We start from the raw sequence: 27,170 nt of genomic DNA, 5'->3' as shown, positions 1-27,170 counted from the left end.
TGGAAAGAGAAAGGCCTCTCTGAGGAGATGCTGAAGCAGAAACCTCAAGTGACATGAGGAAGCAAGCCATGTGAGTACTTAGGAACGTGTGTGCCTGGGGAGTCTGAGAAACAGCAAGGATGCCTCTGTGACTGGTGCTCGGAACCTGTGGCCAACAGTAGCAAGAAATGATGTGAAAGAGGCGGCCAATCCCAGCTGTGGTCATCACGATAATGGCTTTTTGATCTTTATTCTAAGTGGAAATGCAAGCCACTGGAGGGTTTTAAATAGGCTTCTATTACTATCTACTCACTATTTACTAAGTCCTGCTACATGCCAGATACTATGCTAGGCTCTAGACAACTGTGAAAAAACACGCTTCATCTATATTTTCTCTAAGCTCAGTCTGGTGTGGAAGATGTACAATAAAAGAAGTAATTACAATAAAAAATTTGGTTAAGTCCCATGATTAAAAACAAAAACAAAAACAAAACCCAGAGATCTGAAAACCAGTAGAAATATCTCGATTCTTTTTCTAGCACATCTAATTTCTTATTCTAGAATACAGGAGTGGGTAGAGTCAGGTTGGGGGAGGAAGAAGTATTCTACTAGGCAGAGGGAACTGCTCCGCAGAACATCACTTGTTCGGGGAACTGGAAGGAAGTCAGGCTGACTAGGTGTACAATGGGAGTTGGGGCCGCAGAGACGGGCAGGCACCAGCTATTTCTAGACCACTGGTTTTCAAACAGCAGTCATGACATCAATCTAGTAAGTTATAACCTGCAGTTTTTAATGTAATGGAATAAAATATATTGGAGTGTAGCGCACATAGTAAAGGCACATTTTGTTTTTTAAAAAAAAACTTCTGTTTAGGGATGTGGACATACACGTGTTTTAGGTCACAGTATAAAAGATATTTTTTACTATGGTCATGGTCAAAATGTTTGAAAGTCAGTGCCTCTGCCACATAAAGGAGTGAACTTTAGCCTAGAGGCAAACCATTTTGGAGACAAACCACTGAGAAATTTAAGCTGGAAAATGGTATGATCAGATCTGTGTGTGTGTGTGTTGTTTTTATATGTTGTTTTAGAAAGATTCCTCATGCAGCACGTGGAGGATGGATCAGGGAGGGACACGACTGGAGCCAGGAACCCGTTAGTTGCCTCTTTTTCATGTAGGCAAGAACCACTACAGAAGTGCTAGAGGAAAGGAGGGCTGAATGGACGGGATTTGGTAACTGATCAGCTGTGAATATGGTGAGAGAGGAGGAGGAATCAGGCTAGTTCCTACCTTGCTCTGATGGTGACATACGCCACTCACTGGGCTAGGCAACCAAGGATAGGGACGGAGAGTTAAAGTCAGTTTTGAAATGTTTCTATTGATGTTAATTCAAGACGTAAAAGTGAATTTGATCAGCAGCAATGGGTTAGGTCGCCCTTCATCCCAGAGGAGAGGTCTGGGCCAGAGAGCTGACTGAGTGTTAATAGGGGACTAATGTGACAGTCCTCACTGAAGCCACAGCAGTTGACATGCTCAGAAAGAGGGTATAAAGAAGAAAAGACTTAAAGGATGAACAGAGAAAAGGAAATCTGGCAGAGGTGACTGAGAAGGTGCATCCACAGATAGGAGGAAAACAAGAGAATGTGGTGTCTGAGAAGCAGTGAGAAAAAAGTGTTTCAAAAAGTAGGGAGTGACTCGGGCGCCTGGGTGGCTCAGTTGGTTAAGCGACTGCCTTCGGCTCAGGTCATGATCCTGGAGTCCCGGGATCGAGTCCCGCATCGGGCTCCCTGCTCAGCAGGGGGTCTGCTTCTCCCTCTGCCCTCTCGTGCTCTCTGTCTCTCATTCTCTCTCAAATAAATAAATAAAATCTTTAAAAAAAAAAAAAAAAAAAGTAGGGAGTGACTCAAGGATAAGAAAACACAACCTGATTTAAAAATGGGCCAAACACTTGGACAGACAAGTCACCAAAGAAGATGGACAGATGGTAAATATGAAAAGATGCTCATCATACATCATCAGGGAACTGCAAATTAAAATCACAAGCAACCACTACGCATCTGTCCATTAGCAGGGCAAACCTCCGGATTATGTACACCATGCTGCCCAGGATGCGGAGCCAAGGGGACGCTCGCTCACCGCTGGTAGGAATGCAAAGTGCGGCAGCCACCTTGGAAGACAGCTTGGCGGTTTCTTACAAAACTAAACCTACTCTTCCATTCAATCCAGCAATCACACTTCCTCCTATTTGCCCAAAGGAGTTGAAAGCTTAGAACCACATCAAAACCTGCACACAAAGTTTACAACAGTTTTATTCATCGCTGCCCAAACGTGGAAGCAACCACAATGTCTGGTGAGCAAATGGATAAATAGGGTAAATCCACACAATGGAATGCTACTCAGCGTTAAAAAGAAATGAGCGACCAAGCCCCCAAAAGCCAGAGAGGAACCCTATGTACATATTACTGAATGAAAGAAGACCACATACCGTGGGATTCCAACTACTATATATGACATTCTAGAAAAGGCAAAACTAGGGAGACAGTAAAATGATCAGTGGCTACCAGAGGTTGGGGGAAGGGGTCAACAGGTGCAGAGGATTTTTCGGGCAGTGAAATTGCTCTGTATGAGAGTATAATGGTGGATACATGTCATCATATATTTGTGCAAATCCACAGAATGGACACCATGCTAACGGAAACTACGGAATTTGGATGATAATCTGATGTAGTGTCGATGTAGGACGCAGGATGCTTGACTGTAACAAATATGCTACGTTGGTGGACACCGATTGTGGGGAGGCTACGAGTGAGGGGACGTGGGTATATGGGGACTGGCTGCACTTTCTGTCCACTTTTGCTGTGAACCTAAAACTGCCCTAAAAAATAAAGTTTATTTTTAAAAAAGGGTCAGTGCTAAGCACTGCTGGGCAGTCATGAAGATAAGGACCGAGGACCCCCAGCGGATGATGACAAGGATCACTGATGACTGGCCAGAGCGAGCTGCTGGACCCCATCTCTGCTGCCTTTTATAGTAAAATTGGGGATGGCTGTGCCTATTTCTTTTCGCCATTTCCCCTCCATTCCTTTTCTGTCATGGCCACACAAATTAGGTTTGTGCTCCTGCCCCTCCACTGAAACCGTCTTCCAACGCCATCGCTGATCTCCACCTTCCCGAATCCACAGCTCCCGCTCATCTTCTCTCACCTGTCAGCAGCACCTGGCAGAGTTCCTCATTCTCTCCTCCTTGAAACATTTTCTTCCTTGTTTTCTAGGACGGCAGCCCCTCTGGCTTACCTCGCCAGTGATTCCCGTGCCGATCTCTCCTCATCTTCCTGATCTCTGACCATTAGTGTGGTCCGGAGATGAACCCCTGGACCCCTTCTCTAAAATCACTGCCTATAAAGCGATCCCATGTCAGAGCTGTAAATATTATCTATACACCGATGATTCACAAATGTACATCCCTGGCCCACAACTCCCAGCTAAGCTACAGCCCTATATTCAACTGCCTACAACAGATCTCAGCGTAGAGGTATAATGCGCATCTCAAACTAAATGATCTAAAACATCTCTCCAAAACTAAGTATTCTTCCTTAGTCGTCCCAGTCTCAGTCAGCAGTAAATCTATCCTTCCAATTGCTCAAGCCAACACCCCTGGAGTTACCTTTAGTGACTCTTTCTCTCACATCAAATTCAACATAAATGCTGTTGGAACCAGACTGCCTAGGTTCAAATTCTAGTTTAGCCACTTCGTAGCTGTGTTATCTTGGGGAAAATTGCTAACCACGTCCTGGCTTCAGTTTTATCACTGCAACATGGGGGTGATAGACTTACATATCTCACAGGGTTGTTGTAATAACAAGACAAGTCAATGTTTATAAACTGCTTTGAATGGTGCCTGCCACACAGTATGGAGTATCTCTTCAATCTGACCACTTCTTACCATCTCCACCTCCACACCCAGTCTGGGAACGAGCCACCAGTATCTCTCATTTGGATGATTGCAAAAGTCTCCCTTCCTTTAGCACCTAACCCTTTTAACCAGCAGAGCAGCCAAAGTGGTTAAAAAAAAAAAAAAAAAATCGCAGTCACATGCTTTTGACTTTTTTTTGTGTGTTTGAAAAGTTAAGGAAAAAACCAAAGTCAGATTGCATCATTCTTCTGTCAAAACCCTCTGATCCTTTGAATTTAGCTCAAAGTAAAAACTCAGGTCTTTCCACTGACTAGGCCCTAAAAGCAAGTTCTCTCTCACCTCTCTGCCCTCATCTCTCTTGTCCCTGTCACTCCTTTCAAGCACAGAGGCCCCCGGCCTGTTCCTTAAACACTCCAGCACACTCCCTCCCGGGGGCCTCTGCACTGGCTGCCCCCCCAGCAGGAAAGCTCAGCCTCAGGCCACACGGCTCATTCCCTCACCCTCCTTACGTCTGTGCTAAAATGTCACTTTCTCAGTGAAGGGGGTTCCCTGGTCGTACCTTCTCAAATAACCTCCCACCCACCAGCCCTGACCCCCTTCTCTACTTTATTTTTCTCGCAGCCCTTATCATTATCAGACACACTATTAAACCATTAAAGCTAAGGAGACTGGAAGTGAAATACAGAAAAAGTTCCCCCTATTTACTCTAAAAGGCACTTCCCATGTGCTTATCATACACTCTGTATGTCGTTCCTTAAACTGAAAACATATTTAGGTAAAACGAATGAGACTGCTTACTGCACGGTCTCTGAGCTGTTCCTATCTCATGTGCACAGAAATGGTGATGAAATACTGTAGGTTCTGGGTATCTGGCGTCTGGAGTGTTACATCTTTCCAAGAGCTACTTACTCTACTGCCCACTCATTTGAAAAACACTTTTTTATTTGAGTCTGGGGGGATACAGGTCACGGAAGTAGGAAATGTGGCAGCAGCGAGACTGAGACGCAAAGTCCGCTCCATCCTTGGCATTCACTGCCACATTTCGGCGGGGCCCCAGTAGATGGAAATACTATCATGAAAAAGAGTGGGACGGGGTGAAACAGGAATATTTATTGCCTTGCAACTATGTGATGGGCCTAACGACTCTTTCCACAGACTATTTAATTTAGTCTTCAGAGTAACGCCCTCACAAAACTGCCAGCCACTTACGGGGGAGGAAACCAAAGCTCACACAGACTTAGCCATCAGCCACACAACACGAGTAGCTATAGGCGGAGCTTAGCGCCGAACTCAGGCCACCTCAGCGGGGGCCACCGGACGCCACAGCCCGTACACCGTGCTCCTGGAGAACCTTGCTTCCGGAGGCGCCAATTCAGCAAACTGGAGCTAAGAAGGTTGTTAAGTGGGTCGTTTATACTCTGTCACCCAATTCCTGCGAGAACTCAGCATCTGTGAACCCCATCACTGCTATGTGCTGGTTAACTACCTTACCTGTGGACATAAAAAATGGGATGCGGAACTTTCCACTCAACACCCGGGCCCGCAGATTCTGCAGTGTGCTCCCATCAAATGGCAGGGCACCACACACAAGCACATAGAGGACGACTCCAAGGCTCTGCATCCCAAACAGAGAGTACATACAATTAATCGCATCAGAGGAAACAAAAGAGGCCATTATATAGTATGTGTATGAAGATGATGGTGAGTCATGCACAAGATAATGGAACTAACTTTTTCTTCTTTCTTTGTGAGAAATAATATGAGGCATTGTCAAGGCCAATCATCTTTAGGATAGTTAACATTCTTCTTTGCTTCCAGACATTAATTTTGGGTAACATATCTAGAATTTCTCTCAGCACTCATCCTCGAGGGAGAAGGCAAGTGGCAACAACAGAAAGAATCTCTGTTCTTGGCAAGGGCACCCATCCAAGCTTGCTCTTGGGCTTTTTTTTTTTTTGCAGCTGCAAAAGGGGAAGTTTGAAATCTGTGGCTCGGTCCCTAAGACAAGAGCTGGAGGAAAGACTCTGCACAAGGAACTGGGAATTCAAAGCACAGGGGTCAAGGTGTCAATTCGTGTGCAGCATTCAATGTCCCCCAGGGTGACGGCGCTGTTCCCAGTGAAGGAGAACCAGCAGCCCGGGGGCTGAGAGAAGACAGTACATACCCAGATGTCCACTTTGGGCCCGTCGTACTCCTTTCCCTCAAAGAGCTCAGGTGCAGCGTAGGGAGGGCTGCCGCACCAGGTCTTCAGCAGCTGCCCAGGAGTGAACAGGTTACTGAAGCCAAAATCTAGAAAGACAAACGGACATACCTCACGTTACTAGCTTCTAGTCACTGAACAAAGGCTCTAGAGCATTACATTTGAGCATCCAATGTGAAGAGAAACCATTTAGAAATTCTCCAACCAGCCACTGGAACATAACATAATAGTGAAAGGGAGATACAGATGAGCTGGAATGCCAAAGACCCCTGGTTAACTGAAGTACACGTGACAGGTTTATGTCAGCAGAACCAACACTGTTCCCTGCAGAAAGCCACATTGAGGGAGCCAAGCGTGCCTGTTGCTTTCAGACCATAGGTGACATTGGATAGTGACTGATGTTAAGGCCACACCAGAATCAGTAACTACCTGAAAACCTGCTCACCTGGACCCAGACTTTTCCTATTATTTTTACTTCTTAGGACAAACACATTTCCGACCACTAGAGACACATGGACTTGAAAATTTAGGTAAAGTGACATTATTATCATTAAGGTAGCTTATTCAAAAGGAAGAATAGGCAATTTCTTTACACACTGAAACAGGAATATTTACAATTAAACTCCAAGTCCCTTTGTGCTTCAGCTTCCCCCCTACTTTTCTTCCCCTCCCGCTATTTTAGGAGAGAGCAGATGAGAGACAGGAGAGGGGAGGTGTGGAGAGGAAGGCTCAGAACATGAGCAAAGATGGCAGCCCAAAGGACAGAGAGTTGCTGACTTCTGAATACTTTCATGTATGTAAGTATTTACGGGAATAACTCGTCTGGAAGCCAGCCGACTCCCTCCTGCCCCAGGCCTACCACATTCCCTGCGGTGACAGTGCCTGAAAAGGCTAGGCGCCTCCTTACCCTCCCCTCCCTAGTGTTACTGCCCTGGACAACTCGGTCTCCATTTGCTGTTTGCTTTACTCCTTTCTCCTTCTATACCACGTGTGTTCTTGTAAGGCCTGTGCTGATTTTGTCTCTCTCCTTGCTCTAAGGCTGACTCTTCTGGTCCCAGAGCTTCCGTTATCATTTGTTTGGTAATAATTCTCCAAGTTTCTATCCCTGGTCTTGGTACCACTCTTAAATTCCTGAACTTCTAATACTTACCTGGGAAGAAAGAGCTCAAACTCGCCATCTTCCGAAAACGAATCTGTTCTATTGCTCGTGTTCCCATTAATGTTCGTTAATGGCATTACCATCCCAGCTACTGGGAGCACTGGAGTCTCCCTTCTCCCCCTCATTTCCCATTCCCAACTGGTAATAAAACTTTTCCTGCTTCTACCCCGTGTGTCCTGAATCTATTTCCTTCCTTCTATTTCCATTCCTACCAGCTCAGCTCATATTCGTGTTCTCTCCGACCGAGATCACACATGGCTCACTACCTCCAATTCATTTCCCTCTAGGCCATCCATTCCTAGCGTGGGGACAGTCAGGCTAATCATGTTGTGTCAACTCCTCACTCAAAAACACGGGGGGCTCCCATCTGCTCACAGAACAGTCTAGCCCTCTGAGCCTTGTCCTTCAAGCTCCTCCACGGCCCAGCCCCACCCACCTTTCCAACTTTCCCCAGCCCGTCTAGCATTGCTAGACTACTCTACATTTACGTTCCTTCCTTCGGCTACTTCCTCTCTGTGCCATGCCTTTTCCTTTCTTTTTTTTTTTTTTTTTAAGATTTTATTTATTTATTTGACAGAGAGAGAGAGCAAGCACAAGCAGGGGGAGTGGCAGGCAGAGCGAGAGGGAGAAGCAGGGCAAGGAGCCCGATGTGGGGCTCGATCCCAGGACCCCTGGATCATGACCTGAGCCGAAGGCAGACGCTTAACCGACTGAGCCACCCAGGCACCCCGGCTTTTCCTTTCTTTCCCACATTTGAAAGATCACTCATTTCCAAGGCCCAGTCAAATATTACTTCCTGTATGAAGCCTTAACTGATTTCCACCACAAAAGACTATGTCAATGGCTTCCTCCTCTGTGCTTCCGTAGCCCCTCGTTATACCTCTATACCCCACGACTCTGCCTTATCTTATACTTAGTTATATAATGTGCTTATGCCCTCCACTAGCGGGGAGAATACAGCTGGACTCACCCGTTTCCACACAGCGCTTTCATACACAGCAGGGACTCAAGAAAGGGTCACTGAATGAAATGGCAATAAAATCACTAGGCCAAGCCTCCCGTCCCTTTCTGGCTCCTGGAGCCTTCTCATCCTTACAACGGCAGCCGGCCAGCCACTAGAGCCTCCACCTCCTAGCTCTCAGCCCACAGTTCTAAAATTAACGTCATGATCACAGGGGCTTAGAGGTCAGGGCCATCGTTAGAAACACTTACAGCTACTTCTATAAGAAATCGAATATTCTCTTTCGTCAGTGGGAAATAAATGCCTCTTCTGCTAAGTCTTCCTGGATCTCCTACAAGAAATAACCTCTACCTTCTCTGTACTCCCCTATTACTTTGTATTTCTCCCTTATTTTGGTTATTTCCACATACACACATGCTATCCTTTTAGCTCCTGAAAAACATACACTCTCTCTAGTTCCTTAAGAATACCTTATTCATCTCCGACTCTCTCAAATTATATTGGATATAATGGTGTTTAAACACAACAGGTACTTACGAAATGTCAACTATGAATGCAACTGCATTTAAAGCTCTACCAACTAACCTACAACTTTTGAAACCCAATAGCTTTAATTTACTAAAGTCTGCATGTGCTGAAGCCTGTTAAGATGTTTCTTCCTCTGACCCTCCCCCCTCTCATGTACTCTCTCTCATTCTCGCTCTCTCAAATAAATAAATCTTTAAAAAAAAAAAAAAGATGTTTCTTCCGAGAGTGAAGATAGGTTGTTAAAAATCCTAACGAATGAGATTCAGCAAAGCAGATGTCTTTGGGAATTTTCTAGAAAGAGGACACTTAATTGTTTTGTTCTGTTTTAACCAGCTTGCACACTTCTTCATCAGGTCCTTTCCACGGGTGGCCTTCCTCTGCTCCACAGGGAGGAGGCACGCAGATGGCATCTGCAGTAACGTATGCACTCTGACATTAGTGGGACTGCTTAGCAAAGTCCAGAAGACAGAATCATGGAGTTCGTTGTATTTTGAATGGAAAACACAAGAGGCCAAGCAATTAATTAAAAGTAGTAGGTTTAAAATTTCCCTAATAAGCAGCTTAAAATATGTAGGACATTTCTCATTTTGAACTATGGATGCTCCATCTACAATTACCAACCTTTAACCTCTTTACTCTGCTGGGGAGGGGAAGGCACAAACTTAATGGCCATCAGTGTGTTTATTCTATCTACCAAACAGGAAATCTTTACTAAGGAAACAATCTCAAAGGGAACCACCTTCAGTGGGGGCTATGAGCTTAGATTGCTATGAGGCGCTGATATGAGAACTGAGCATGCAAGAATGAACGATATGATCGGGGCCTGACAACCACAGGGATCCACATCTGGGGAAGCACCTGCTTCAACAGCATGTTACAACCAGAGGGCTGGCTTCAGTAGCTAGACCGATGACCAACAGCAAGATTTCAGTAAGATTCAACAACCGCCCCCCCATCTGCTTGCCCTTGTTTCCTATTACACACCAAGCAGAAATCCTCTAGTCTTGCAAACCTGTCAAGGGGTCTCCCGTAACCACTCCACATGCTGTTCCCACTCCTAACTGCACATTTAAGCAAAATCCACCTCTCCTTGCCTGCTATGACACTTTATTTTTTTCCCATTAAAGCCAGCTTCCTCCAATGAACGATCCTGGGTTATCCCAATTCACTCTTCAATGTACCAAACCTAACAGAATATGACCCACCCTCCCTCTTCAATCCACGTATTACTGTAAATTCACAGCTTCACCGAAAGCAGACTGCTGCCGCATCCTCCCTGCTAGCCTCCTCACAAGTATTTCACGCGCGTCTGCAGGATGCTGTGTGGCTTGTAAGTTACAGCTCTGGCTAGCCCACTGTCCATTCACCGATAACGTAACTTATTTCCTGAAAATTTAAGTTACTGATGTGGGAGAAACCTCAAGTTATTAACATACTAAATCTGGAACTCATTTTGAAAGTTTAGTTCCTTCTAATCTACACTCTGGGGACTGAATAACTAGATTGGGAAGAATACCTCCTCTTTATTCTCTTAGCTGCTTACCTTTGAGGGGCATTTTGCTACACATTTTAAGAAGACTGGAAGGAAAAAATGAAAGCAGTTGAAACTCAAACCAGCCTATTTTGGGTTCTGTTGGTAGTTTCAGGAAGTAACTCCCCACTGCTCGGTTGTTGTGGAAGAGGCATGGGGCAGGTGGGGACACTCTCTCACCCTTGCTCCACACATGGCTTGTTTTTACTCAGATTTTTGTTCTCTGGCCTTATTGAGATAAATGTCATATTCCATAAAATTCACCCACTTAAGATGTACTGTTCAGTGGCTTTTAGGATTTTCATAGAGTTGTACAACCATTACCTCAACCAATTTTAGAGCATTTTCATCACCCTAAAAAGAAACCTTATACCCATCAGCAGTCAGTCCCCATTTCTCCCCCAACTCTCCCACCAATGAGCCCAGCCCCAGGCCATCATAAATCAACTTTCTGTCTCTATGGATTTGCTTATTCTGGACATTTCCTATAAAAGGGATAATACACTATGTGGACTTTGTGTCTGGCTTCTGTTCCTTAGCATAATGCCTTCAAGGCTCATCCATGTTTTAGCATCTATCAATCAGTACTTTGTTCCTTTCTTTACCACTGACTAATATTCCATGGTATGGTTATACTACATTTTATTTATCCACTTACCAGTAGATGGACATTTAGGTTATTTCCACTTTTCAGTACTATGAGCATCCTTGTATGTTTTTTGTGAGTGTATCTTTTCATTTCTTAGGGTATATACACACATACACACACACACACACACACACACACATATAAACTTACACCCTAAGGATATATATGTATCTATCTGTATCTATATATCTATATCTACCCTTAGACATATACATATATATCTATATATATCATATGGTATGGTAACTCCATGTTTAACTTTTTGAGGATTTAACCAAACTTTTATCCAAAGTGGCTGCCACATTTTACATTCCTACCAACAACGTACAAGTGTTCCAGTTTCTCCACATCCTTGCCAATACTTATTACTGCCATTTTCTTTTTAATTATAGCCATCCTAGGGGGGTATGTGGTATCTCACTACAATTTTGGTTTGCATTTTCCTGTTGGCTAATAATGATGAGCATTGTTTCATGTGCTTACTGATCACTGGTATATCTTCTTTGGACAAATGTCTATCCAAGTCCTTTGCCCATTGTTAAATTGGGTTGTCTTTTTATTATTGAGTTGTAAGAGTTCTTTATATTCTCTGGATACAAGTCCATTGATACGATTTGCATATTTTCTCCCATTCTACGGAATTTTCTTCCACTCTCTTGATGGTGTCCTTTGATGCACAAAAGTTTTTAATTTGGATGAAGTCCAATTTATCTAGCTTTTTCTAAGGCCACTTATGCTTTTGGTGTCATAGCGAAGAAATCACTGCCTGACCCAAGGTCGCGAAGGTTCATCCCTGTGTTTTCTTCTAGAAATGGTTATTTTTCTTTTTTAAGATTTTATTTATTTATTTGAGAGAGAGAGAATGAGAGAGAGAGAGCACATGAGAGGGGGGAGGGTCAGAGGGAGAAGCAGGGTCCCTGCCGAGCAGGGAGCCCGATGCGGGACTCGATCCAGGGACTCCAGGATCATGACCTGAGCCGAAGGCAGTCGCTTAACCGACTGAGCCACCCAGGCACCCTAGAAATGGTTATTTTTAGTAATGCAAGGAGCACCAGTGAATCTACTACCCAAATAAAAAACTATTATCTTGATAATTACTTACATCGAATCACAAGCCCCCCATCCCATCCTCTTGTCCTCTCAGAATCACTGATTTTCATCCTGTCGGTACATGAGAATCCCCAATGCAGTTTTAGAAATGTCGAGTGACCCACAAACCTCGCCTCAGCCCTACTGGATCTCCTGGACAGAATTTAGACATATGAATATAAACAAACAAAACGTGACTCTTTCTGAAGAAATTTGAGGACCACTCCCACTGGCAATAAGGAGTCACTGGAACTTCTAGAGCTGGCAGGTGATGCAGTAAAATTAACCTGAAAGCAAGACTAGTTAGACGTGAGGTGAAGAGGATGGCTTGTGATAAAGCAGAAGTAATGAAAATGAGAAAGACAATTCAAAGACTACTTTGAAAAAAGACTGGATGGTACTTGAGGACAGACTGAACACATGAGATAAAAAGGAGGGGAAAGTAGAGAGTAGGACCGTGCACGTCTGGGTAGTCTGGGTACACGAAAGTCTAGACAGTAGTAGTTGGTTTGGGAGGAAAAATATATATATATTTTTGTTCTATCCTGAGTTAAAGGAGGTGAGAAGAAATTCAAATTGAGATGTTCCAAGGACCTGAGTCATAGTATTGAATGGATAAGAATTTTTTGAAAGAATAAGTGCAAAAAAGGGGATGGCTGGGATAAGGCTTAGAACATACCCCTAAGTACTTCCTACTTTATGGGTACAGGAAGAGAAAGAGGATGCAGCCAAAAGCAGAGAGAAAGATCATTACAATGAGGAAGCGGAGACAGGAGAAAAGCATGTCAAAGAAGGAAAAGGCGATCCTTAGTGACATATGATGCCACCCAAGTAGTTTGCGACCTGCGTCTGGGGGAAAACTATGGTGACATAATTACTCGAGATTAGAAATGGGATCATTTCCCCTCAGAATTTCTATCTGTCAGTTTGTCCTAATGCAAGGCTAAGTTGTACAGACATAATCCAGATTCATTCTGAATCACCCACACATCATACTGTGAGCGCATAAGGGATTTCTTACCAAGTCTCATGACAACTAATAAATAAAAGTTCTCGACTATCAGGAAATTCATTCAGGGTACCTAGAAAGGAGACACCTGGGCATGCAGCCAAGTGGCACGACCCCGGAGAGAGCCTGGTATCTGGAAGACCTTAGAACCAGACCAGCCTGGTCTCTCTCAGAGCAGCACTTTTCCCATTTATGTGGTACCCTCAATTATACAGAATAAAGCAAGGAGACATTTTGTAAAGGACACACTGCCAAGTGCTGTGTGACAGTGCCATGTATTTATTACCTCATCAAGATGAGCATTATTTTTGTTTTATGTCTGGGAAAGTGAGGTTTCTACACTTGATCTCAGCAAAGTGAGGTTTATTAAAGTAACATGCCGAAATTTGAAGTTTTAAAAAAAATTCCTAAGAACAAGGCCGAGCCCATAATGCCAGCCTGGATGCCCTCAAAGCCCACACCCACACTGTGTTTTCAGCATTTTATGTATGTTTACATTGAGGCAAACAGACATCCCTTAACTATTTTTGCACAACTTCCAAATGCCTTAGTTATTACATTCTGTTTTTCATTTTATTCTTCACTCTCAACCCTTTGCTCTGCTTATGTAATTCCCAAAGTCATATTGTGCTTGAGGCATACTGCAGGTTTCTTTAAAAATAGTACTTTGGAAAGAATTGTAAGCACTATATATCATTGAGAAAAGGTCGAATTTTTCAATACATGGCATGGGAACAGCTGGTTTTCCATGTGGAAAAAAAAATTAAATAGGACACCTTCCTCACACTATATCCTCAAATCAATTCCAGGTGGATCACAGACTCAATGCAAAAGGTAAAACTACTAAATTTTTATAAAATAGTAAAAGTGAATATCTTTAATGCCTCAGGGGATGGAAGGATTTCTTAAACAAGAAACAAAAAGCACTAATCATAAAGGAAAAAGTGGTAAATTTGGTTACATTAAAATTATACTGAAATATCTATTCACTGAAAGATGTTTAAAAAGAGTAAAATGAGAGGGGCGCCTGGGTGGCTCAGTCGGTTGAGCGTCTCACTCTTGGTTTCGGCTCAGGTCATGATCTCAGGGTCCTGGGATTGAGCCCTGCATCAGGCTCCACACTTGGCATGGAGTCTGCTTGAAATTCTCTCTCCCTCTCCCCCTGCCCCTTTCCCTGCCCGCGTGCTCACTCTCTCTAAAATAAGTAAACAAATAAAATCTTAAAAAAGAGTAAAATGAGAAACCACAAAATGAAAGAACACATTTATAACACATACAACAAAAGACTCACATCCTTACTAGTGAAACAAAAACTCCTATAAATCAGTAAGAAAGACAACCCACCAGAAAAAAATGGGCAAAAGATTTATTTCAGCACACTTCACAAAAAAGGCAAAAAGATGGGGGAGAGAGTTCAGCCTTGTTATTAGAGAGGAAAATAAAAACACTAAAACCATACTCACACACTCACACACTCACCAGACTGTAACACTTACAAAGTATAATAGCACCCAGCACTGGTGAGGGCATGCAGGAACGGGCACGCTCACACACCCGTGATGCTGGCTCGGCATTACAAGTATACGCTGGAGACAGACATAACGTATGACCCAGCAATTTTACTCCTCCATTTATGCTCTTAAATGCTCAAGACAGCACAGGGATAAATGTTTAAGAATGTTCATGCAGGGGCGCCTGGGTGGCTCAGTTGTGAAGTGTCTGCCTTCGGCTCGGGTCATGATCCCTGGGTCCTGGGATCGAGCCCCGCATCGGGCTCCCTGCTCGGCGGGAAGCCTGCTTCTCCCTCTCCCACTCCCCCTGCTTGTGTTCCCTCTCTCGCTGTGTCTCTCTGTCAAATACATAAAATCTTAAAAAAAAAAAAAAAAAAAAAAAAAGAATGTTCATTGCAACTATTGGTAAGAGCTCCAAACTGAAAGCAACCCAAATATACATCACTAGATAGGATGGAAAAAGGACTTGCACTATATTCGTATCATGAAATACAATAAAGAAATAAAAGTGAATAAATCACAGCTATATAGACATGGACAAATCTCGTAAACATAGTGTTGTGTGAAATAGGACACAAAATAATATATTTGGCATGATTCCATTCATACATAGTTCAAGAACAAGCAAACTACATGAAGGATGAGCCCACTGCACATTATATCCAATAAATATGGCACCTTGTGGAACAAAACTCCTGAGGGAAGCATTACACAAGTGGTAAAACACAAAAATCCAGACAGTGATTACCTCTTGGAGCAAGGATGAGATTGGGGTTGGGGGGGTGCAGTCTGGGCTGATCAAATTATCTAGTTCTTGATCCAAGTGGTAACTGCACAAGTGTTTGCTTTACAGTATACTTTCATTAAAGTATATGTATATGGTTAATGCACAGTTCTGTTTACTTATATAGTATTTCATAATAAGCAAAGAAAAGAATAGGATCCTTTTTCTCCTCCCACTTCTATTTCTTGCCATTCAGAGTAATTTCACTGGGATCTAAGCTCCATCACCATCAGGGCTCAGAGGAACAGAGATTAGGCTCTTTTTCTCACCACTGACTTCTTACCACCTAGAACAGTGTGCTGCAGAAGACAAGGCACTCAATATTTTACAACTGATTCACTAATTAACCAAGAACAGAGAGGGAGGGAGAAAAAGAGGAAAAGAGAGAGAAGGATAAAAAAAAGAAATGAATGCTTGAGAGCTCAGAGCAGCATTTTGTGAACAGTTAAGAGGCCAGGAACTGGGAGCTACTTGTTAAAACAGAGAGCTCACGGCAGCAGCTCTTTATGCCCACTGGTCCTTTGCCCATCCCCATGCTTTAATAAAACCACCATTTTGCACCAAAAAAAAAAAAAAAAAGGGGGGCGCCTGGGTGGCTCAGTTGGTTAAGCGACTGCCTTCGGCTCAGGTCATGATCCTGGAGTCCCGGGATCGAGTCCCGCATCGGGCTCCCTGCTCGGCAGGGAGCCTGCTTCTCCCTCTGACCCTCCCCCCTCTCATGTGCTCTCTGTCTCAAATAAATAAATAAAATCTTAAAAAAAAAAAAAAACAGAGAGCTCACTGAAGTTTTTGTTGAAGACAGCCATAATCCTAAATGAAGGACGGTAAACTATGAAGATTTTATATACAATGATAAAGTCTACAGTTGTAGTCAAATACAATTTAAAAGGAGTAAATATTTTAATGATCTATATAATCACTTTAGAACCGTGAGCAACAAATTTCTGTTATTCATATGCTACCGAGGCTGTGGTACTTTGTTACTGCAGCCAGAATGGACTAAGACACATTACTTATAAATAATTTAAAAATTCATTTTTTTCTATAATGTTACTACTTCCCTAATTTAATAAGAGTTACTAACAAGAACAACGACACTGAGGAGATTTAGATCTCCCTTCTTTTCCTTTAATATGTCCAACCTAAGGTAAACGGGCTTAATAAAACTAGCAAACCAAAAAACAACAAACAAACAAACAAACAAAAAACTTGGATGGCCAGAAGAAAGAGGAGGAAGGTAAAAAAAAAAAAACAAACAAAAACCTAGATAGTAAAACAAACAGACAAAACTGGATAACTGAGTGTTGACATAATTTTGGCAAATCTTTCAGTTAATTAATCTTTTTTTTTTTTTTTTAAGATTTTATTTATTTGACAGAGAGAGACCCACAGCGAGAGAGGGAACACAAGCGGGGGAGTGGGAGAGGGAGAAGCCGGCTTCCCGCGGAGCAGAGAGCCCGATGTGGGGTTTGATCCCAGGACCCTGAGATCATGACCTGAGCCGAAGGCAGACGCTTAACGACTGAGCCACCCAGGCGCCCCTCAGTTAATTAATCTTAACTCTCCCCTAACTTTAGAACATATTTTATTTTCTGATTATAACCTTTTGATTATTCAAATCCCATAAGTAACAAGCCAGAGAATAGACAGAGCCTAACAATTTCTTTAAAACCACAGTCATTTTGTATTCAATAACTTTTTTTTAGCTTTTTAGAATTAACATCATCCTAAGGAATACTGAAGTACTCTATTTCCTCAGCTCATGTCAACCTGGGATCATTCTAATTCAGGGACACAAGTAAAATAAACTACACTATCATAAGCTCAAGTTTAGCTCACATGGCTCAGGAAGAAGAACACTACCAGACCAGACACTGGTGCAACATACAGGAAAAACAGAAGAGGGGGCAACTTCAGTATAATGCAAGAATAAAAAAATAACAGAAACTTAAGGCAAAGAAGAGAAGAGAGTCAATGTACATTCAAAAGTTAAATATATATACTTTGTAGTTTCAAAGTGCACTTACGACATCAAAGAAAGGCCTGAAGCCCTATGAAGAATTTCTGTGCTTCATTTTTTTCAAATGCACATGAAACATTGTCCAGGACAGATCACATGGCCACAAAACAAGTTTCAATAAATTTAAGAAGACTGAAATCATATCAAACACCTTTTCCAATCACAACAGTATGAGAGCAGAAATCAATTACAAGAAAAGAATAGGAGGAAACAAAAATACATGGAGGCTAAACACCATGCTCCTGAACAACCAATGGGTCAACAAAGCAATCAAAGAGGAAATAAAATAATACCTGGAGACAAATGAAAATGGAAACACATGGGATCAAAATCTTTGGGACAGAGCAAAAGCACTACTGAGAGGAAATTTTATAGCGATACAGGCCTAACTCAAGAATCAAGAAAAGTCTCAAGTAGACAATCTAACTTTACACCTAAAACAACAAGAAAAAGAACACACAAAGCCCAAATTTAGTAGAAGGAAGGAAATAACAAAGATCACAGCAGAAATAAATGAAATAGAGACAAAAAAATATAGAAAAAAACAATGAAAATAAGAGCTGGTTCTTTGAAAAGATAAACAAAATTGATGAACCCTTAGACAGACTAATTAAGAAAAAGAGGACTCAAATAAATTATATCAGAAATGAAAGAGAAGTAACAACCAACACAAAACAAATACAAAAGACTACTACAAAAAAATTACTTGCAAACAAATTAGAGAACCTATAATAAATGAATAAGTTAGCAGAAACATACAATCTTCCAAGAATGAGCCAGGAAGAAACAAAAAAAAAATGAACAGATCAACTACTAATAATTAAATTGCATCAGTAATCAAAAACTCCCAACAAACAAAAGTCCAGGACCAGATGGCTTCACAGATGAGTTCTATAAAACATCTGAAGAAAAGTTAATACCTATTCTTCTCAAACTATTCCATAAAATACCAGAGAAAGGAATTCTTCTGAATTCATTCTATGAGGCCAGCATAGATACCAAACCAGGCAATGATGCTACAAAATAAGAAAACTACAGACCAATGTTCCTGATGAACACAGACGCAAAAATCCTCAAAATATTAGCAAATTGTATTGAAAAATACATTAAAAAGATCATTCACCATGATCAAGTGGGATTCATCCCAGGGATGCAAGGATGTTTTAATAGATACAAATCAACCAACACTATATACCACATTAATAAAATGCAGGTTAAAAATCATATGATCATCTCAGTAGATACAGAAAAATAATTTGACAAAATTCAACATCCATTCATTATAAAAACTCTCAACAAAGCCAGTACAGAGGAACATATCTCAACGTAATAAAGCCTGTCTATGACTAATCCACAGCTAACATCACATTCAATGGTGATAAGCTGAAAGCTTTTCCTCTAAGATCAGGAACAAGACAAGGATGTGCACTCTCACCACTTTCATTCAGCAAAGTACTGAAAATCCTAGCCACAGCAATCAGACAAGAAAAATAAACAAGAGGCACCCAAATTGGGAAGGAAGAAGTAGAGCTGGCACTATTTGCAGATGACATGATACTCTATATAGAAAACCCTAAAGACTCCGCCAAAAAACTACCAGAACTAATAAGTGAATTCAGTAAAGTCGCAGGATACAAAATCAACATAGAGAAATCTTTTTTTTTTTTTTTTAAAGATTTTATTTTTATTTATTTGAGAGAGCGAGAATGAGAGACAGAGAGCATGAGAGGGAGGAAGGTCAGAGGGAGAGCAGACTCCCTGCCGAGCAGGGAGCCCGATGCGGGACTCGATCCCGGGACTCCAGGATCATGACCTGAGCCGAAGGCAGTCGCTTAACCAACTGAGCCACCCAGGCGCCCCAACATAGAGAAATCTACTGTGTTTCTATACGCTAATAATAACAGAGAAATTAAGAAAATAATCCCATATATAATTGCATCAAAAAGAATAAAATACCTAGGAATAAATTTAACCAAGGAGATGAAATTTCTGTACTCTGAAAACTGTTAAGACATTAATGAAAGAAACAGAAGAGGACAAAAATGAATGGAAAGATATATCATGCTCACAGATTTAAAGAATTAATATTGTTAAAATGCCCATACTACCCAACCCATCTACAGATTCAGTGCAATCCTTGTCAAAATAACAACAGTATTTTTCACAGAACTAGAACAAAAAAATCCTAAAATGTGAATCACAAAAGACCCTGAACAGCCAAAGCAATCTTGAGAAAGAAGAACACAGCTGGTGGGGCGCCTGGGTAGCTCAGTTGGTTAAGCGACTGCCTTCAGCTCAGGTCATGATCCTGGAGTCCCGGGATCGAGTGCCACATCGGGCTCCCTGCTCAGCGGGGGGTCTGCTTCTCCCTCTGACCCTCTTCCCTCTCGTGCTCTCTGTCTCTCATTCTCTCTCTCAAATAAATAAGTAAAATCTTTTAAAAAAAAAAAAAAGAAGAAGAAGAACACAGCTGGAGGTATCACAATCCCAGATATCAAACTATATTACAAAGTTATGGTAATCAAAATAGTACGGTACTGGCACCCAAAACCCCCATGCAGATGAATGGAACAGAATAGAGAGTCCAGAAATAAACCCATACTTATATGGTCAATTAATCTATGTCAAAGAAAGCAAGAATATACAGGGCACCTGGGTGGCTCAGTTGGTTAAGCAACTGCCTTTGGCTCAGGTCATAATCCTGGAGTCCCGGGATCAAATCCCGCATCGGGCTCCCTGCTCAACGGGGAGTCTGCTTCTCCCTCTGACTGTACCCCCTCTTGTGCACTCTAATAAATAAAATAAAATCTTAAAAAAAAAAGGCAAGAATATAAAATGAGGAAAAGACCATCTCTTCAATAAATGGTGCTAGGCAAACTGAACAGCTACATGTGAAAGAATGAAACTGGACCACTTTCTTACACCATGCACCCACAAAAAACCCCCTCAAAATGAACTGAAGACCTACCTGTGAGACCTGAAACCATAAAAATCCTAAAAGAAAACACGGGCAGTAAACTCAAGGACAACAGCCTTAGTAATATTTTGCTGGATAGGTCTCCCCAAGCAAAGAAACTAAAGCAAAAGTAAGGGACTACATCAAATGAAAAGGCTTTTGCAGAGTGAAGGAAACCATCAACAAAACGAAAAGGCAACCTACTGAATGGGAAAAGACATTGACAAATGAGATGTTCAATAAGGGATTAATATCCAAAATATGTAACAAACTCACACAACTCAACACCAAAAACCCCAAATAATCCTATTAAAAATGGGCAGAGGACCTGAATAGACACTTCCCCCCCAAAAAAAAGACATACAGATGGCCAACCAACACATGAAAAGATGTTCAATATCACTAATCATCAGGGAAATGCAAATCAAAACCACAATGAGATACCATCTTACACCAGTCAGATACAACAAGGGTTGGCAAGGATGTGGAGAAAAGGGAACCCTTATGCACTGTTTGTGGGAACGTAAACCAATACAGCCACCTCTGGAAAACAGTATGGAGGAACCTCAAAAAACTAAAAATAGAAAAACCATACAATCTAGCAATTCCACTTCTAGGTATTTACACGAAGAAAACAAAAACACTAATTCAAAAAGATACATGTACCCCTATGTTTATTGCAGCATTATTTACAATAGCCAAGATATGGAAACAGCCCAAGTCTCCATCAATGGATGAATGGATAAAGAAGATGTGGAGTGTACACACACACACACACACACACACACACACACACACAGTGGAATATTACTCAGCCATAAAAAAGAACGAAATCTTGCCATGTGACAACATGGATGAACCTAGAGTTTTATGCTAAGTGAAATAAGTCAGACAGAAAAAGACAAATACTATATGATTTCACTCATATGTGGCATCTAAAAAACAAAACAAATGAGCAAACAAACAACAATAAAACTAGAAACACACCCGTAAATGTAGAGAACTGGTGGTTGTCAGCAGAGAGAGGGCTGGAGGGATGGGTGAAATAGGTGAAGGGGATTAAGTGGTACAAACTTCCAATTATAAGATAAATAATGAAAAGTCCAGCATAGGGAAGACAGTCAATGAGATTATAACTCTGTATGGTTACATGGTAACTACACATATTGTGGTGAACTTTTGTAATAGTTTCAGAAAATTCTCAGATACGAAGATGCCCATAAAGATACTTTACGTCCCTGACTGTTTATTGGCAACAGGAAAGACTTATGATCCACAGATTCAACATTAAAATGATGAATATTCTGAAGAGTTACAGAAGGAAACAGCAGATGGATACTCCGATCCGCACAACAGAAGCCATAGGGGTGGGGTTGTTCTCTTCATGTGGCCTATGGTCATTTACTTCTCTGCTCACAAGCAGCTCCTAACGTAATTTGTTAAGTCTCTTTCCAACCCCCAACACCCTGGTTGGTTAGCATTTGTCTGCAGGCTGAAATGGTATCTCATGTCCCCTTCTCATAATACAGAGCAGCAGACTTTAATTTGAACCATATGTCTGTCTTTTAGGGATGGTTTAAATACCAGAGCTTTACTATCAATTTTGAGACTTGAAATTCTTTGTTCTAGGCAAGATCAGGAGCCTGGGGCTATATAGGGTAGAGATATTGTATCCCTAAAAGTAAGTATATCATCAACTGGGTCTGTCTATGTGGTAAGGGGAAACAGGAAAGAATGAATGGCACTAATTTAAAGATCAGGACAACTGCAACAGGAAATTTTCTTATTTGGTCCACCACTTCAGAGCAATACCCTTGACTTGTTTTTTGGCTGACCAAGGAGCAATGCAAAGCAGATGTAAACAGATTAGGCACAGCCTGCAACCAGTTCCAGTGTTCACAGTGTCTGTTAAGGTAACAACACAGCACGGCTAAAATTGACAGCCAGCCCCTCCAAGAGTAACTGCGCTTCCCTTCCTTGCTGTTATAAGTAAACAGCTCAGAAGTAGGGGGCAGAGGAACAAAGTAAAGTGGGAAAATATTTATCCATCCTAAATAAACAACCTCACCAGAAGACACAGTGACAAGATTCTTCATGTTTTAAAACCTGAAAGCTTCTGAGGACTCATAACCCTAATTCAGCACTTGCAATTATAGACAAAGACTAAGAACAGAAATAATTTTGGCCCTCAATTAATTTCCCAGTGGATTGATGGGAGGGGAGGGGTGGAGGAGACAAGCTGTCAGGTATTCTTGCTAGAAATGACTCAAAGAACCAAAGATCAACACTCCAGAAAGAACACTATATAAACAGGATTTAGACTGTTATATATATGGAACATGACACAGATAAGGAACTAATCTTGCTTTTCCTATACAATACCACTAGCCTAGAAATCACGTGACCCAAAAGTGTTATTTGGAATTGCACAAAACAAGAGTCAACTGTGTGAATCTCAGAATTACGGTAGTGAGGAAGGATGAGTTTCGAAGTTCCCAGGAGTCACAATATTAGTTCACTCTTAAAAATGGGTCTTGGGAAGTCCTCAATGTTTAGCAATCACTCCAACCCCTGGCTGAACTTCCTGACTAGGAGCTAATAGAGAAGTAATGCCAAAAACTACTGACTCACAGCCTGAGCATTTATACACGAGAGAAATTCCTTCACTGGGGCGGGGGGGGGGGGGCAGTTAAGAATCAAGTAATCAGCCTTTTTTTGGTGGTGGGAGGAGGATATTTGGTTTAGTTTATGAAACTAGGGCAGGTCAGAATTAGAGGAGGAGAGGGTAATATGCATGAGATTGAAAGACTGTATCTACCTTCTGGAAAATTTATTAGAGAAGTAGTACAGTACCATTTTGTTGCACATGCTGCTATTATGTCATATATGGGACTGCTCCACATCTGTCACTTAATCTTACAGATCTTCTGATCCTCCCCAACTTCCTAGCACTATATATTTATATAGCATAATACTATCTCTGTAGAAGATGAAACTTTAAAAACAAAAATGCTAGTCCAGCATTAGACTGGCATTTTCAATGAGTGACTTATGAATTTTCCCCTTAGCAGTTAGGATCACTGAATTCAGCTATTTTTAAATGAGGTAATAAACCAATCCCTTCCACTCTTTATAGATAGCACTACCCCAACCCTTCTTACAAAAAAACTCTCCCCAATATAGGATCTTTCCATCAAACTCAGTATTGAGTAGACATATAAAAGAAAGGGCTGTAATGAGACACTTTCTGCAAGACCTGCAAACAATATTCACTGGAATTCTTTTTTTTTTTTTTTTTAAAGATTTTATTTATTTGACAGAGACACAGTGAGAGAGGAAACACAAGCAGGGGGAGTGGGAGAGGGAGAAGCAGGCGTCCCACGGAGCAGGGAGCCCGATGCGGGGCTCGATCCCAGGACCTCGGGATCATGACTTGAGCCGAAGGCAGACCCTTAACGACTGAGCCACCCAGGCGCCCCTCACTGGAATTCTTGAATACATTGAATACATACTATTATAGTCACAATTCTAAATCCTATCACTTAGAACAATGAAAGTCCAATCCTTCAATCAGGTTGACAGGTGAGCACTCTATACAAAATTTTAGACCATGATGAATCAGTCCTTTCAAATACTCAACAGAAACTGAAGATACCAATGGAAATATAGTATATGGCATAGAGCATATAGTATATAGGTATAGTAATAATATTTCCCAGATTAAAAATTAAGACATACGGTCTAATAAGTAGAAGCCTACTTTTGGAGAAAAGAAGATACAACTATCACAGAAGAAATTCTAAGATGTCACTGAGAAATTAAACACAGGAAGAATATACCCTCTTAAGTTAAAGCTAACAGAATAAACATAACTTAAATGACAGGAAACACTGGAAAAACAAATAACCCACCTAAAAGGTAATGTGCAAATGTGGTCACAAGAGTAGGGTACTCCCCAAGTTTTTGAGGGACCACTAATGAGTTCTTGGTACAAGGTGAACAAAACACACATAGTCCTTGGCCTCATGGAGCAGTTAGTCCTTTGGGGGAGGCACACGTGGCAAAATTACATGTCTAACTATACAATTAGAAGTAGGGAATGAATTTTATGGTAAAGTTCAGGGACAACTGGTATAAAATAGAGAAGAGAGGCTTTCCTGAAGAAGAGTCTATCAAGAGTTCAGAGAATCTCTCAATCTGATCCAAAGCAACAACAACAACAATAACACCCCACCCACAAATCTGGACTAGAATATAAAGAAAACTGACCTATTTAACCATACAAGTACCCAGTATTTTCCAACTTTTTTGACTCACAAACTCCTTTCAAAGGAATATTACCTTAAAAAGAATCCCAGAAAAGAAATTTAAAAAATAATTGTCATTTTTGTATAACTAACGATAAAGTAACTTTAAGAAAGGTATTTTATCCTATATTAGCACATTATTAAAACGATTTAAAAGTTCATTATAAGTTATATTTATATTTACCAACAAACCATCAACAAAATGAAACGTTAACCTACTGAATGGGAGAAAATATTTTAAATCATGTATCTGATAATATATACCTAAAATATATAAAGAACTCATACAACCCAATAGCAAAAACAACAAAAAATAGTAGACTAAAAAAAACGAGTAGAAAATCTGAATAGATTTTCTTACAAAGAAGACATATAGTTGGCCAACAGATACATGAAAACATGAGCACAGATAGTCATTATTCCCAATAAAACAAATCAGACACTGTGTCTGTGCATGTGTATGTATATTTGTGTGTGTGTGTCTGTGTGCCTAAATCTGTGGTTTCTGAAGTCCTAGAAAGATTTTGATGTGCTAGATAAGAACAGTGATCAAATGAAGACAATTCATGAATTGGGTAAAGTTTTTCTCGAAGCACTGTTAAATTACCATTTTTATTTTCATTATTGGGTTTTTGACATCAGTGCTCCTTACGCTTTACATTGTCCAATGGTCCATTATAGATGTGAATTTAACAAAATATGGTGAAAAACTGCATCCTGGTCAAAACTACCATGGTAACCGGCGACTTCACCTAAGCAGTAAACTGAATGTTTGAGTTACAAGCATGCTCATTAGCAACCTGCTAGCAGGTAGACTCACTTGATTTACCCTCACAGGGTCTCAAACTATTCCATTTAAGGAGGTGGGGGGAGGGGGTGGCGATAAATCATTACTTGATTTACTGACTTCTAAGTATCCCCGAAACAAATGATTTGCAATTAACAAAAGTTTGTGTAAAAGGAACCTATAGTTGGGGAAGAAATCCTTTAATCTCAAGTTTCTCGAACTAATGTATGTTTATATATCCCCAGGCATAATGCTGCAGTGTGCCAAGAGTTATGTGAAAGTGAAGGCTAAAGAAAACGCATATTCCTGGAACATTAATTTTTTCTATGCTAAATAAAGTTGAATAATTTTAGTATTAACACAAATGTAATATGACATTGAGGAGAATACAAAATGTGCATGGATTTAAAAAGCGAACCGTTCCAGCCTAGCTAATCAATCCCACACTGCCCCCCACCCTGTGTGAGTCTGTCCCCCTCCATGTTAGGGAAACCACAGTGGGAGAATCTGAGAAGCAGCGCTCTATACTGGTAGCACGGCCATTGTGAGTGAGGCCCTGTAAACAGAACATCTCCTTGATCTTAGCAGGATGCAATACTTTTCAAGATCATTAAGACCTCACTTATCACCTAGAACCAACCATGACTGACAAAAATCTGTTCATTTGAATTTTAACTCTAGAATTTTTTCATACGAAATAAATCATCTGTGTATACCAAAAAAGCCTTCTGAATGAAGGTGCGTTCATTTCTCGATTGTAAAGCTCCAGTCTGAGGAACAGGATGCAGAAGAGATAATTTTCAAACTGTATTTTCCCAAGGGTCAACATACATGAAGGTTGTTAGCACCTTCTAGTTGCGGGTCACACAGCATTTCAGGGGGAGAGTGGACACTGAGGCACTGTGATTCCCAGGTTCTGTGATGACACGAATTCAGGAAAGTCACGTGGCCTCTCTCTGGGTCCCAATTTCTTACCTGTCAACTAGGGAGGTGCACTGAAAGATAACCTAAATAAAGGTGTTACGATCTTGACCTATAATTTGTGACTGGTGTGATGAATATTCATAACCACCTTCTGTGAGCTGTCAGGGACATTCTCAACTACCACACCGGGGAAGGGTTCTCAGAAACCCAAGGTTCACCACCTTTTTTCCCTCTACCATTGTATCTCAGCATCTTCTTCCTGAAGGTGAAAGGTCAATGAATGGACTTGCAGAATGTTTTAGTTTCTCACTTTTAAAAAATTAAATAGTCTAGATCTCACCACACTAAGGTCAAATATTTCCACAGTACCTTAGATCCATGCACTCTGGAAATTCTTTCCAAAACACTGGCTTTGCTGTAGTTGTACTTCAGATCTCTGCTGTCTCCTGACTGCCAACTAAAACAATAACACCGGAGTGGGAACTATCTCATGGAGACCATTCTGGGAGTCAACATTCAGAGAGAAAAGTTTCCAACTTCCTTAGGTTAAAAAAAAACACACACACACAAAAAAACTTTCCACAATTTTCAAAACATTCTCATAACGTCTGAGTATTTCAGATAAGTTTGCTTCAGGGAGTAAGCCAGCTACATTTAGGTCTTTTCTGAGGCAGTCTTTTATAAATATAGAAATTTCTCTACTTAATCTTTGGGGACAAGAATTAAAATTGCTTTCAAACGGCATTAAAAATAAGACAACACCATTTTCCTTTGATGGCTTAATATACTCCATCAGTAAGAAAATTCGATTTCTCGATTTCTACACATATCTTGGACTGGCAGGTCCCTCTTCCTGGCCCGGAG

At 41.2% G+C, this 27,170-nt stretch overlaps 1 protein-coding gene across 5 annotated transcripts in view; it reads right to left on the bottom strand.

Annotated features, from left to right (window-relative positions):
• SIK3 (SIK family kinase 3) overlaps window positions 1-27,170 on the bottom strand; it is a 245,508-nt gene that overhangs the window by 46,255 nt on the left and 172,083 nt on the right. For all 5 annotated transcript variants that reach the window (XM_081799398.1, XM_081799400.1, XM_081799399.1 and 2 more), the window contains 2 exons: window positions 6,056-6,180; window positions 5,383-5,506 (listed from right to left, as the gene is read on the bottom strand). In XM_081799398.1, the coding sequence (XP_081655524.1) occupies window positions 5,383-5,506; window positions 6,056-6,180 (249 nt within the window). The remainder of the gene's footprint in view (window positions 1-5,382; window positions 5,507-6,055; window positions 6,181-27,170) is intronic.

This window comes from Leptonychotes weddellii, chromosome 11, assembly GCF_054177405.1.
Source record: "Leptonychotes weddellii isolate Sample4059 chromosome 11, ASM5417740v2, whole genome shotgun sequence".
Classification (NCBI taxonomy): domain Eukaryota; kingdom Metazoa; phylum Chordata; class Mammalia; order Carnivora; family Phocidae; genus Leptonychotes; species Leptonychotes weddellii.
The sequence above is the reverse complement of the archived record's forward strand: the minus strand, read 5'-3'. Positions and strand labels throughout refer to the sequence as shown.